This window comes from Ictalurus punctatus, chromosome 16, assembly GCF_001660625.3.
Source record: "Ictalurus punctatus breed USDA103 chromosome 16, Coco_2.0, whole genome shotgun sequence".
NCBI lineage: Eukaryota > Metazoa > Chordata > Actinopteri > Siluriformes > Ictaluridae > Ictalurus > Ictalurus punctatus.
This window is the reverse complement of record NC_030431.2, coordinates 2191653-2205170: the sequence shown is the minus strand read 5'-3', so window position 1 is coordinate 2205170 and position 13518 is coordinate 2191653. Positions and strand designations below refer to the sequence as shown.

At 47.0% G+C, this 13518-nt stretch overlaps 1 protein-coding gene and 1 long non-coding RNA gene across 12 annotated transcripts in view; one reads left to right on the top strand and one right to left on the bottom strand.

Moving 5' to 3' along the window:
- msi2a (musashi RNA-binding protein 2a) overlaps window positions 1–13518 on the top strand; it is a 217616-nt gene that overhangs the window by 171061 nt on the left and 33037 nt on the right. For all 10 annotated transcript variants that reach the window (XM_017489011.3, XM_017489020.3, XM_017489014.3 and 7 more), the window contains 2 exons: window positions 146–260; window positions 4396–4470. In XM_017489011.3, the coding sequence (XP_017344500.1) occupies window positions 146–260; window positions 4396–4470 (190 nt within the window). The remainder of the gene's footprint in view (window positions 1–145; window positions 261–4395; window positions 4471–13518) is intronic.
- The window catches only part of LOC128635180 (uncharacterized), a 31775-nt gene continuing 27681 nt past the window's right edge, over window positions 9425–13518 (bottom strand). Inside the window, exons 4-5 of one of the 2 annotated variants that reach the window (XR_008398071.1) lie at window positions 12980–13096; window positions 9425–12046 (exon numbers count right to left, since the gene is read on the bottom strand). This is a non-coding gene — a long non-coding RNA (uncharacterized LOC128635180). Of the gene's footprint in view, window positions 13097–13518 lie in introns of both variants that reach the window. The other variant, XR_008398070.1, reaches the window with a different exon arrangement.

Here is a 13518-nt window from a genome sequence, read left to right as displayed (position 1 = left end):
TCTGTGACTGGGAAAAAGTCTCAAACCGAGACACAAAGGATTTGAACATGTTGTAGCTATAGGAACCGGTCTCCTTGATGTATAAGCGTCATGTTCGAGTGGTTGTTGTGCTGTTGGTGACGGCTGTGTCTCGTCGTGTCTACAGGTAGAATGTAAGAAGGCCCAGCCCAAAGAGGTGATGTTCCCCCCGGGCACACGGGGCAGGGCCAGGGGTCTGCCCTACACCATGGACGCCTTCATGCTGGGAATGGGCATGCTGAGTGAGTACCAAGTCTCACACACACACACACACACTCATTCATTCATGCTGTCCAGGTGCGGATCATGTTCGCACGGAAACATTTTGCGCTTGATCCCATGCTTATGTAGCAAAAATAGTTATATAGTTGATTTCAACGTCACAAAGCTACATCTCATCTGAATTGAATTATTGTGTAAAATAGCAGGTAGGAGGCGCTATTTACAGTCTGCACTTCATCTAAAGCCTAGGGGCTTCTACAGACTTTTATAGATTCTCTTTCACAAATCATAACAGAGCCTGATTGGTCCCCCAGCTCGGGTGAATATCCCACTCATATATTGTATATGATTGGCTCTTAAATAGTTCCTTGTGAGCTTTATCAGTAGCATGGTTCCTCCCCCAGCAGTGAGACACACTGAAGATAGAATAAGGTTGATCGTTCCTGATTGCCTACCTGACAAGTGAGGTCACTCTTGATTAGTGATGTGATGTGCCAGAGCCCTACCAAGCTGCAGTCCTGACCCTCGGGGTCGTCCCATATGGAAATGAGCCGGTGGAGGCGGGGCAGGGCATCGTAAGGCGTATGGCAGTGCCCACTGAAGCACAGGCCGCATTACCAGCGCAAATGAGGAGGAAAATTGGGATAATGCTCTATTAGGGGCTCACCAATCCATCTGCCTGACCTCTGCTCTGGCTAATGACAGCACCGGTGAATCTCAGGAGCTCCTCATCGCTCCAGAGCCACCATGCAAGCTTCCACTTTATCATAGTCATCCCTATACACACACACACACACACACACACACACACAGAGCACAGTGGCTCAGAGGAGGCACCCTGAAATGAACAGAGTCTGATTCATGTCCTTTAGCGACAGTGCTGTGGTAGCAGCAGTATGTAAATGGCACTAGGGCCACCTTTTCTTGCCAGCTTTCCCAGCAATCTGGTCGGATTGAACTTTTAACAAGCCGTGTGAACTTTTCAGAAGTTCTTACAGTTCAGTGCTGAGCTGTGGAGGAGAGGGAGAGAGGGAGAGTCTTTGGAGTGCTCATGTGAAAATATTAACTCCAGACTTATCCACACTCGCGCTTATCTAAATGAAATTGGAAAACGCAGGGCAGCGCGACATAACTTGGTATAATTTGCATTCGAACGGGAGGAGGGTGGGGTGGTGGGGGTGGTGGTGGTGGGGGGGGGGGGGGGGGGGGCGGCAGCGGAAGATCAGGACTCATTATTTAAAGAACTGTAGGTTCCCTTCTACGCCAGATCTCATTAAAACTCCTTCCTCGGCTCCTTTGTTTACCAGTCCTAATCGAACCATTTATCTTTATTGTGTTGTGCTGCATGTATGTTTGCTGAAATTAATACACATTCGAGCTGGTGCGGAGTATGGGTGTACCAGATGGATAATTGATTTTAAAGTGAATCGGAACCGTCGAGCCATAAAATAGGTGCATTAGCATGCATATTAATAACGGGAAGAGGAGGGAGACGCGACAGCGGCGGTAGCAGCAGCTGACTCCTGCTCTACAGAGAAAGCCACAGCTTTTATCTACCCAGCATGCATCGTGCTGAGATGCTGCCTGATGCATGATGGGTAAATAACATCGTGACCTTTTATCAGTAGCGTTCTCCTGCTTACTGTTTCCTGCTATCGAGGATCTACCTTCTCAACTAATCTCTAAAGCCAGTGACTCGAGAGTCTTAAAAATAAGAAAAGGCTTTGATCATATAACAGGGAAAATCTGATTTGTTTCTTAAATCCCTTTTTTTTTTTTCTTTTTTTTTTGCGCATTGCAAATTACACGTGCCTGAGTCTGATTGGTTTGTTTGCGTTTGCTCGCGTATCCACGTTGTTGTGAGTGCATAATGTGAAAGCAGGTGAAAGTTGGATAGATAATCGTCTACCAGTATGGAGACGTCACATTATTTCATTTTTTTTTGGCACAGGAAACCATAACCAAGAGTAAATTAGGTTCGAGGGCTGGGCGATATAACGATACGTTCCTAGGAAATGAGCAGTTTCTCTGTTAAACACTCAAACCAGCCCAACATCCATGCCACGATCAGCTGAAGCCCCTGACCTGTCTCTGCATGATTTGACGCATTGTGCTTCTGCCGCAGGACAGTGTGAATGTGCAGGTGTTTCTAATAAAGTGGGCAGTGAGTGTGTGTATAAGGGCTTTTTGAGATTTACCAAGTAAGAAACCTGACCGTCAGAGGTTGGATTTGAACGCCATGTAGTCTCCTCCTTCCTCTTTGCGTTGCTCCTACTGAGCACACCCTCCAGTTTTAATCACACTTGGTCACGGTGCAACAAACTGGTTTCAGTACTCATTAGTCAGACGAACGTGACCGCGACGCGTCCCGGCGATGTGATTGGACCGGTCGGTCTGTAACCGAGCGCCGACTGCTCTGCCCTTTCGGTTAATGCTGGAGCTAGAACTTTCTTCCGCTGACCAGAGACCAATTTAGCGATTGATTGTAGCGAGGCTTTGATCAGCAAAGATTAATCCTGAAAGGGCATCTCCCGAGCGTCGCGCTCAAACATGCCGGACACACTCTCTTACCCCAAACCCCACTGAGGCCTATTAGTCCTGAACCACCCTGGGTTATGCAGATAGCCTCGCTGCGAAGGGTTAGCAAAACTCCACCTGTAGCCATCGTCACATCTGCTGCTCTTTCTACACCGTGCATTTCAGCCAATTTTGCACCCCTGCTCCTCAATTAAATGTCACTGGTTACAGCCTGAGGGGCTGGAGAACACCGCGGTTTACACTAAACGCCATTTAGCTCCGGGTTTTTTTTTTTTTTCCATGACTCCGCCGTCTAGCCTGGCCGTTCCCCTGTGCGGCGATGATCTCTGTCGTGATTCGCACGCACGTACGAACGAGTCAGAATACTGTACGTGTGTTTATGAAGTGCTAGGTCTGTCTGAAAGAATAATTAATTTAGCGCACTTCCTACTTGCTCACACGCTGCTTGGCTTTGCATCCAAGTTTTTCCTTTTGGACAATATAAAAATCAATAAACCGTGTAAATAAAAAAAAAAAAAAAAAAAGGAGTAATAAACCAGGCCAAGAATAACCGATCTGCCGTTGTAGCAACAGAAACGCTGCCACGTCTCTCGGAAGCACCAGAGAAGGAGAGCAGATGGTGGAGAAATTCCCTCATGACGCGTTCTGATTGAAGCTCTTTGCAGTTGCTTGCAAACATACCGCTGTAATATGCGGCGGTGCATGATGGTGTACTTGTCTAAGTCAATATGCTGAATGCACGGTCTCTTTCATGCTCTGTCTCTCTTTCTGGTCTCGTTCTCCTCTTTATCCTTCATTCTCTGTCGATTAGCAGTCCAGTAAAAGAAGTACGGTGATGTATCACTGTTGGTATAAATAGTCTGTACAGAGTGTGAACAGAGTGTGTTCACTTTCTCAGGATTAGTGATTGCAGCAGGTGCAAAAGGAACGGTTTGTGAGTTAAGCGCCCTCTGCTGCCTACATGGCGAACTGCAACTGCAAAGAACACCTTCACACGGGTTCACCTTCCTCAATGTTCCCCGCTGTCGAAACCACACTTCTCCCTCTTGGTTCTCTTCTGAGGAAAAGGACGGAGCCGTGGAGCTCTGTTCCAGTTGGGGGCGGAGCTTATTTCTGTGTTTACGCCGTACGACGTTTAGCCAGATTTTTGCTTTTTCTTTTTTTTAAAAAACAAATCGCACATCTCGAAAGGATTCTTCAGTCGTGAGCTGAGATCCTGGATCTTAGAAGGCATAATCTGACTCGCTTATTGCGACCAAAGTGCTTTTCTTAAAATCTGTGTGTGAGTGCTGCTTCGATCATCTAAAAAAAAAAAAAAAACACTAATAGGAGGATGGCATAGGATGACTTAAAACTCCAGTACTGTAATGCCGACGCTAACGGGCAGAAAAACGTCCCTTATTACCTCAGGCTCGCTCTGTTTGTGTCGAACGTCCACGAGCGAACATGCAGGTCACACTGATCTTTGACGTGAGCAGGACGTAGTGATGTGCCACCTTTAAACGATCCTAATTAGATGTACAACATGCGATATTCCTAACGATTACCGCACCTGTAAGCTTAGCGTTCTCTTTCTGATGTGTCTAAACTGTCGTCCTCTCTCTCTGTGCCCTTTAGGTTACCCGAACATCGTGGCGACGTATGGGCGTGGATACACTGGATTTGCTCCGAGTTATAGCTACCAGTTTCCCGGTAAGTTCCTCTGCGCTGCCGTTAAGAAATAAAACCACGGTCCGCGTGCTCGTCGATCGGAAACACGTGGCCGAGACGTTCGAATAAGCGAGTGTGTGGTCACGTGACTCGTTTCTGAATGACGTACATAAAGGATATTTTAACCCCGGCATCACAGTGAATTTTTAACAACAGAAAAAAAAAAAAAGAGCAGTAGCGCTACACTGTGTGTTTGTATCGCATTTTCCCCCCACAATTAGTTGCACAATGTTCTTGCCGTTAGTGGTCTGCTTTGTAGCTGCGGTGAAACCGAAGGCCACCAGTCTGAACACGGCACGTGTGTGTGTTCACTCAGAGCAGTGTGTGTGTGTGAGAGAGAGATGGTTAGAGTAATGGGGTGAGTGTTGAGGGCTCTTGGCGGTGAGATGTTGGCACCGATACACGCCGGCTCGGCCCGTGCCTCGCTGCCTGTTGACTTCCTGCTTTATTTAAACCTCTTTACACATGCCTGTTTGCTGCTCCGGACATCGGTGGCACACGGCTGATAAGCTTGAATGGGAAACGTCTGACAGCAGCTCAGATTCCGTAATAGGTTTTCTCAAGCGCGTGCGCGCGCGTGCGTGCGTGCGTGTGGAGGAAGGATGTGAGGATTCTGAGTGATACCGGTCTTGCCGTCTCACGTTCAGGTTTAGTGCTGCAGGTTGGAAAGCATCTGAATACTTTTAGCCGTGTAGTCTGAACCTTCTGGCTGTTCTTGAAGCGCTTCAGGTCGTGACGGGGTCGAGTAGAGCCGTTAAAGTAAAAACTTAATTGCGCGCTTAAGCTTGCCGATTGACCCGAGCGATTAGGACCTGGTTCTTGTCCAGGCTTCTGTCGGCGTAGCGGGCGGAGAGCGGCTAATTGGAAACTCTTTGGGTGCAGCATCGTGTGAAGGATCCGTGAAAGAAAAAGATCAAACCGTGTATCGATCATCTCGTCCTGTCTGTTTGAAAGCTGAGGAACGTGGACTTCATCTGCAAGCCTGCTGAAGTGTGCCTGCTGAGAGATGGCTGGAATGAAGGAATAATGCAGTGTAAATTGGGAAGCACTGTGTGTGTGTGTGTGTGTGTGTGTGTGTGTGCGCACACCGGCAGGGTTACTGATCATCAGCGCTGTGTAACATTAGACCAGGGCTTACATTAGACCAGCATTAGCATGGTCACATCATTAGTGCCACCCACAGTGAACCCCGGCAGCTCTCTGCTTTTTCCTGTGCTGCTTTTAAACGCCTGTTAGGCCTCCATTAGGCCTCCGCGCCACTCTCCTTCTGTTTGCCTCAAAACAATTTGCAAAAGATGAAAAGTGTGCACACAATTACAGTCGGAAAAGTGCAGGCCTCTGGGAAAACCTGCTCTCTCATTTGTTTGTTTATTTATTTATTTTAATTTGTCACTCTCTCTCTCTCTCACGCGCGCTCTTTTCTACATTCGGTGCTGTTAAAGAGAGCCCTTTATAACGTTTGATGTTATAAGGAGACGAGCGTCACGCACTTTCCCGCCGCACAAACACACGATCTGCGGTAAGTGTACGAATTCACGTCGTTCTCGTGCTCTCGCTGCAACTGGACGTAAGACGAAACTATACGTTTACACGTAGCTCACTATGCACCTGATGATAAAACTTCTACAAATCTCTGTTGGGGTGTGTTGTAGTTATATCCTCAGTGAACGGACGCGAGACCAGTCGGACCGTGTTTACGGGGAAATACGTTGAAATACTCGTGTCTTATTGGCTGACGGCTAAACGCTAGCGCTCACAGTCAGGAAAAATGCTGATTTAGTGTATTTTTGGTTACCGGTAAAGGTGTTGAAACTGAAACAGTAACATCCTCCTGATGCTGAGCAGGAAAACAAGGTGTGTAAATGTCTATATGAGTGCCAAGTTATGCGGACATGATATGAGCAGAGCGTGAGGACAGCTAACGTACTTTACATGGCTCTGTAGCAGCTAAACCCATACAGTGATGGCGTAGTTGTGCCTCGCATTGGCTAGCGACACCAAACTAGCCTAGTCTAGCGTTAGATAGCTAAAAGGTTTTATACTTTTATCGGTCTGGTCGTCCTGTGATAACACTCGGAGCAAAACGTCCGGCCGTATTTCGGTTATTCAGTGCGTCCTGTCTGAGGACTTCTGCTGGCGTGTGAGTGTCTCTGTCGGCACTAATCCCCAGCTTTGGCCCCGTAAGACCGCCTCTACAACCCCCTGCCTCCCCTAACCCGATCCGTGCTCTCGGCGACCTTGCTGCAGGGTTGAGAAGGTGAGAGTGTATGGAGAGGATTTGTGGAAGTCTTGGCGGGGAGAGTGGGGGGGGGGGGGGGTGTTCAAGATCGACTCTGTTCAAAGGAGTGGAGCTCATTTTGTTTCAAAGCGCTGTCTATAAGCCTCGTTCCGCGCGGGGTGGGGGTGAGGGAGGCAGGGAGGGAGAGGACGGACAGAGATTGATGCTCCTTCTGTTCCCTGTCAATGAGGGCATACCTCTCAATTTCACAGACCACCCGTAAGCTCGAGCTGCTCGGCTTTCTCAGGATGAAGACGTTAAACGCTCCGTCTCTGGAAGGTCACCGCAGCCGAGCGTCGGCGTTTGTTCAGATCGTACGTACACTCTGCAGTTGTAACACTCTCTCTCGGTTGTATTTTCACCCGTCGGTCTGTCCGATTTTGCGTAAAACCTGTAGGACGTTCGCTTAAGATCGCCTCGAGTCCAGTTTAGTGTTTGTCCTGTTAGTGTTGCCGCAGTTCGGCGCTCGACCCGGGCTGTAAGTCCATCCTTAGACTGAAACGTTTCATCCTTACACGCTCACATACACTAGATATCGCATTAGCCACTGCTAGCTTCGACAGTATTACAGCACTGGAGTATTACCTCAATGAAGGAATGCGGTGTGCTAAATCTCTGCTTTTTTTTTTTTATACACACACACACACACACACACACACAGAGCATCACAGGTCATCAGAGGGCTGTTGGGAGCGACAGGCTTTTGTTAGCTCCTCCAGCCTGTCCCATATATCAGAGAATTCGGAGAGACGTGATGAGCAGGAGAGCCGGAGGTGGCAGGAGACGTCTCTCGATCTACTCCGGCGTCAGCGCTCATTCTCCTTCACTCTCTTTCTCTTTCTCTCCTTCATCTTTATGAGACACGGCCTGACTCTCGCACACCACTAAATCACACGGCCTCTCTCTCTCTCTCTCGCTCTCCCTCTCTCGCTCTGCTTTGCTGTCACGGATGCCACAATTTGCATCATCGCCAAAGAAAATAACACGGCTAATGAAAGAACATGGCCATTAGTCAAGTTATTAAATGTAAACAAAGAGTGACTGAAGAAGACGGAGGAGAAGAAAAGGAGTTGTTATTGGTGGGGGGGGGGATTGATTCCTCGTCTCGCGTCTCGTCCCTCAGGTGGTGACAGGATGACACAAATGATTTCATTACTCCATAAATGTATCGCAGCTTAGTGCTGTCTTGCCGCCCCTGACTCTCTCTCGGCTTTAGTTTGCTCTCTCGCCGCCGCCGCCGTCAGGATTTGATTTGGATGCGATTCTTCGTGTTGCTCTAAATACACGTCATTGGAAAAGGATCAGATTTTCTGATTTACGGGTTTAAAAAGGAAGCATCGACGCTCCGATGAAGACGAGTCGGAAATGTCAGTCCCGGGTCACCTAAGGCGGGGGTTCACAAACTTTTCACATACCGACCCCTCCGTATAAACAAAACTATTAAAGGATAGAATAGGAATATATTTTTGTTATTGTGTATAATAAAAGCACTGTTTGTTTTTATGACGCGCAGTAACTTCAGCTCTGCGCTGTGAGTTGAGATGTTCAGTACTGTAATAAAATAAAAGCAAAACCGCTCGGCTGTGTCTCTCGGACCCCGCTTTAAATATCCCGTCAGTCTCGAACCAGTCGGACACGGGGAATTATTACCATCGTTTTATTGTGATAAAATTATGAGATTGAAACTTGATTCACTTCTTCGCTTGAAAAAGCAGCAGAATTGTCGCTGCTTCTTCTTGTTTTTTTTTTTGTTGTTTTTTTTTCGCGCTATGAACGCATTGTGTAGCTCAAAAAAAAAAAAAAAGAGTGCAGTCTCATTAATATTTAAATCGATTTAAATGCTAAATCCATCAAGGAATATAAACTGTGAGGGGAATTTAAGTGAGGTGTGCGCATTTGGATGTAAAAGTCTGAGAATCATCTGAGAGAGATTCATGATTCATCTAGGAACTGAACAGTTTTCCTCGTTTCTAAGTATTTCCCCCCCTCATTCCCTATTACATTCCCCCTCTCTCTCGCTCTCTCTCGCTCGGCACTGACGGTAAACAAAGAGTAACGGCACACGGAGGCAAGAGGTGAAGCTCGGTGAGGATCGTTTTACTGTGGCACAGAGGTCATGGCCGTGAATGCACACAGACACACACACACACTTGCGCTTATCCCTCTGTAACTTATTCACTTGCTCAGAGGGCACAGAATGCATAACCTCTCCTCCTATTCATCATGAACCGGAGCGGCCCGTGCGCTCACACACACACACACACACACACTCTCTTATTTGGACAGTGTGAAGTGCTGCGCTGTCATTATGGAAATTGGCCATCTGGAAGGAAGGAAGAAATGTCGGGGAAGAGCTTGGCTTTTCCGCCGTTCCCCCGCTCGCCTCTCGGCTGGTGCGCGCGTACGCGAGAGCTTCAACCGGACCTGAAATGACGAACTCGCTCCGATCGCAGCATGAGAACGTTCCGTCTGAACCCGAGAGCGCCCCCCCCGATCGTGACCTTAATCGATCCTGACGTTCCTAATGACGGTGCGAGGCGGCGTCTAATCACGGCGACAGCCGTCAGCTGAACTTCTGTAAGCAGACATTAAATTGAATAATAATCGGTCGCATCCAGTAAAGAGTTATACGAAGGAAAAAACAACTACACAACGGGGTTCGGTGGAAATTTAATTTAGACGGTGTTTAGATTTATGCTTGGCGTGTGATGCAGAGACGGTACGGGTACAGACTGGAGCAACCTGAAAAAAGCGGGGCGGGGCTCGGGGGTCACCCTTGTTTACTTGGGGACGGAATCCCTCATCTCTCAGTCTATACGGTGTTATACATCTCGACACGTAGCATACAAATGATGCAGTTAAACGAGTGACCGGTCGATTCATTTCAGTTAACTGCCGATCCAATACAATTACCTTCAGGGTCATATAATGATGCGTATACCCAAGGGTGTGTGTGTGTGAGAGAGAGAGAGAGAGAGAGAGAGAGAGAGAGAGAGAGGTGTAAGTGCCCCCTTAGCATGGTCAACTCCCACCTTTCACAACCTCAATTACACATTTGAATGTGAGGTACTTAAAGGCTTTAATAAGCACATAGGACTCTGCTTGCGTGTGTGTGTGCTGTTGATGATGAACTCTAAGAAGAGAGCATGAAATAGTCATTAATCAGAAACCAATAAGACAAGTCTTGATATCTGAGGTTTAGAAGTCATATTTAACCCCTGTGTTCGGTTTAGTAATTAGCGGTGTTGTGAAACATTGCCCGAAGCCATCGATTCGGCTGTAACGTTTATATGATTTTTATTTTTTTATTTTAAATCCCCAGTTCATCTTCTCTTCATCTCGTTAATGATGAAAATAAAGAATACGGAGCCCTAAAAGAGCTTCCAGGTGTACGTGTGTAAATAAGAGACGTAGAGAACGAGACGGGGACTCGAATCTGATTTTTGTTTTAGATTACTGTCATTTTTTAATCATCTCTGTCATATAAATATGATCAGGCGTGATCGGGGTCATTAGAGAAAATGAGCTGTGTAGTATAATAATAATAATAATAATAATAAAACGTTTTTATAGTATCGCTGTGTGACGTCGAGAACTACGGGAAAGTGTTAAGGATGAAAGAATTAATGTTTTCTCTGGAACATTACAAGCGTTCGTTTATTATTTATTTTTTTATAGTTTGTTCCTTCGGTGATGGGGCGACTAGTTTGTAGCTGCTATAGCGTAAGTGATAACAGGAACTAACTTGTTTCTTGGATGTTATACGTAACACAAAAAAAAAAAAAAAAGAAAGAAAGGTTAAAAGCATAATGAATGATAAAGTGTGATTGTTGTGGTCTAGGAGGAATAAAACGCTCCACGTTGGGCCGTACTGCACCGCCTCGTCGTTGATTATTCTCCTGTACGTGTTTTCCTTCCGTACGAAGCGGAGATCAGGGAATGATGTCGTTAACGCTGAAGAGATTATTTATAAAAATAAGAGCACCAGCACAATTTGACAGACGTTCCAGTCGGCGGAAACACACGAGTATCTTGAAACGCCGAGGACATCGGGCTTCGTGAAAGATGGTAAGATGTGTTCGGGTAAACGGGTGTTTACGGCGGTTGTGACATTTCTTTAGAGCTTTTTTTTATTATTATTATTATTAAAACGCAGGTCCTTGTAATATTACTGCCGTGTGTAATGGAGTGAAAACACTGTACGATGATGGTACGATCCATCGTCTAAAACGTCGGGCCGATGTTCGAAAGAATCCTAGTTCGATCCCGAGTTCCTCGTGTTCTCCGCTTGTCCGCGAGGTTTTCCTCCAGGTTCTCCGGTTTCCTCCCAAAAACATTCCGGTATGTAGATTTTCCGTATTAAATTGCCCCTCGATGTACGTGTGTGATGGACCGGTGTCCCGTTCTAGGGTTTACTTCCTGTCTCACACCCCCTCCAGGTGGAGACTCGGGAAGACGAATGAATCAGGCATTTCCTTCACCCCTTGAGATTGTGTGTTTTCCTCTCCTCCGTGTCCCGTGCTTCCTGGCTGTATTCGGGAGCGGTTCAGCCCGGAGCGCACATCGCCGCACCGGTGTATTCCTCTCCGTGTATCATGAAGGCTCGTTGCTTTGTGATGAGAGGCAGTAAAGATGTAATAGTGAGCTGTTAAACACGCGTAAACTCCAGCAGTAACCTTGTACGCCCACGGATTTCCTTCATCCGCCGTCCGTCTCCGTGTTGCGCGGGAAGAGACCGACTCTGTTTGACCAAGCTCTTGCTTTCATCTCCCTCTCCGTCACAGCTTGCTGGGGATTTGTGTTTGTGTGTTTTCTTTTTTTTTTTTTTTTTTTTAAAAAACCCACAGTCGTTTCTTGAGTGTTTTGGAGAAGGCCATTAAAATGCATAACAAATTAGGAGTGTTTACTCTGGTGCTAACGAGTGGGAGGCCACGGTGGCCCCGCTAATTAATAGCGGCACTTCGGGCTAACAAGACTGGCATCTTGCGGAGTGGGTGGAGTCTCTTCCTGCGTTTCTCTCGCCGTTCTTTGATTTTTGAGATGTCCTCTGAGGGAGAACGATTCCCAGGGTTGCCCGCTGATCCTGGATCAGTCTGGTCTGAGGATACAGACGGAGGATCAGTGGAGATCAGGCAATGTTTCTAAGGAACTGCTATTCCTCCTGACTTTCAGACCTGTCAGATGTTTTTCTCTTTTCTTTTTTTTTTTCTTCTCTTGACACTTTGATAGAGGGAAGCTTTTACAGAGGACCACACGGGTCAGGACTCTTCATCCTAGGGTCTCCAAGACGGCAAAAAAGAGTAAAGGGGAAGCAGAGAGAAAAAAAAAGCAAGCCCTAACCTTGACGGTGTGACGAGTCTTCCATTAGCCACAGGTCAGACTCGCAGTAACCCGGCTATTTGTGGCGGCGCCGTGAGAAATTATTTATTTTAGCGGACGTCTTTCCGTTTGCTCGGCTGCTTCCAGAGACGCCGTGGCCCCGGCATGGTCTGAGAGACACGCGGAGTTTTGATGTTTTATGATGCGTGCGAATGCGGCGCTCATGGAGGCGACCGGGGGCGAGTAAGTCACCTCCGTAAAATACGTCCAGCAGGACGGTAATGAGCGAGTAATGCGGGCCAAAGCCATACATCACGGTGTTACAATAGCCTTATTACCCGCGCAGGGCACAGACGCTCGGAGCACCGCCCCCGTGTGTATCCAGCTGTGTAAGTGTGTGCTAATGCGTCATAAATTACACCTCGGCTCTGTACTTTCAGTCCTGTGCCGCTGATGAGTTCAGACTCTAGTTAGGCTTGCGAGACGGTGCCTGTCACACGCTTTCATATACAAAATGACATGCCATTACAGAGCTGGCGAAAATGAATACAACACGGCTGTCTGGAGTGCTGCTAATGCACGGGAAAAGAACAATGGCGTATATTTCTGGGAAACTTTTCTCCGACTCGCTCCTTTTAAACAGTGGCTCAAGTGTGTGTACTCGTCGGAGAAAAGCCTGTCCTACAGGGCTCCTTTATTTAACTTTATAGAACGGCTTTGTTTAAAAACCCAGATGGTGACACAAAAGACGTCCGGATTAAACCGAGTCTGACCGTTCAGCCACGCGCCGTACGTTTTGCACGCGATGTAAGTTGCACAATACGTTAGTTCTGTCGTAGAGATCCGAAGTTAATGTAGCTCATCATTAAGTATTTTATATCTCTATATCTGTACCTGTAACAGTATCCGTTATCATCGCCATCATCATCTGCACAACTTCCAGCTTTTCGGTATAACTCCACCCACGATATTGGTGGCATGGGCCGTGGAGGTGGAATGATGCCAGTTTGCCTTGAGCAAAAGGGAAGAAAAAGAAAAAGTGTTCAGCTACGTTGCGAATTTATTTATTTATTTATCCCCCCATCCCCCCCCCCCCCCCCTTCACATTTATAGATGACCTTAAGTCACATCAATAAAGATCTAAACATGGTTTTAAGGCTCATATTTACACAAACGATTTGACTGGTCATCTGTAACGGCGTCATGGCAGTAGAGTAATACTGAAAAAAGCAAAAGCTCGATCAGGGAACTGCATCGGGGGGAGGGGGAATCATGTAAAGTTGATTTTTCATTGACTTGTTCCTTCGAGGATCCTCGAGTGCATCTTAAGAATCACGCTTTCCCGAAAGCTCACATCTTGCTTCCATAAGTTCTCCTTTGGGTGGAATTTGTGTGTGTGTGTGTGTGAGAGAGAGAAGATGAGCTCTGTACTG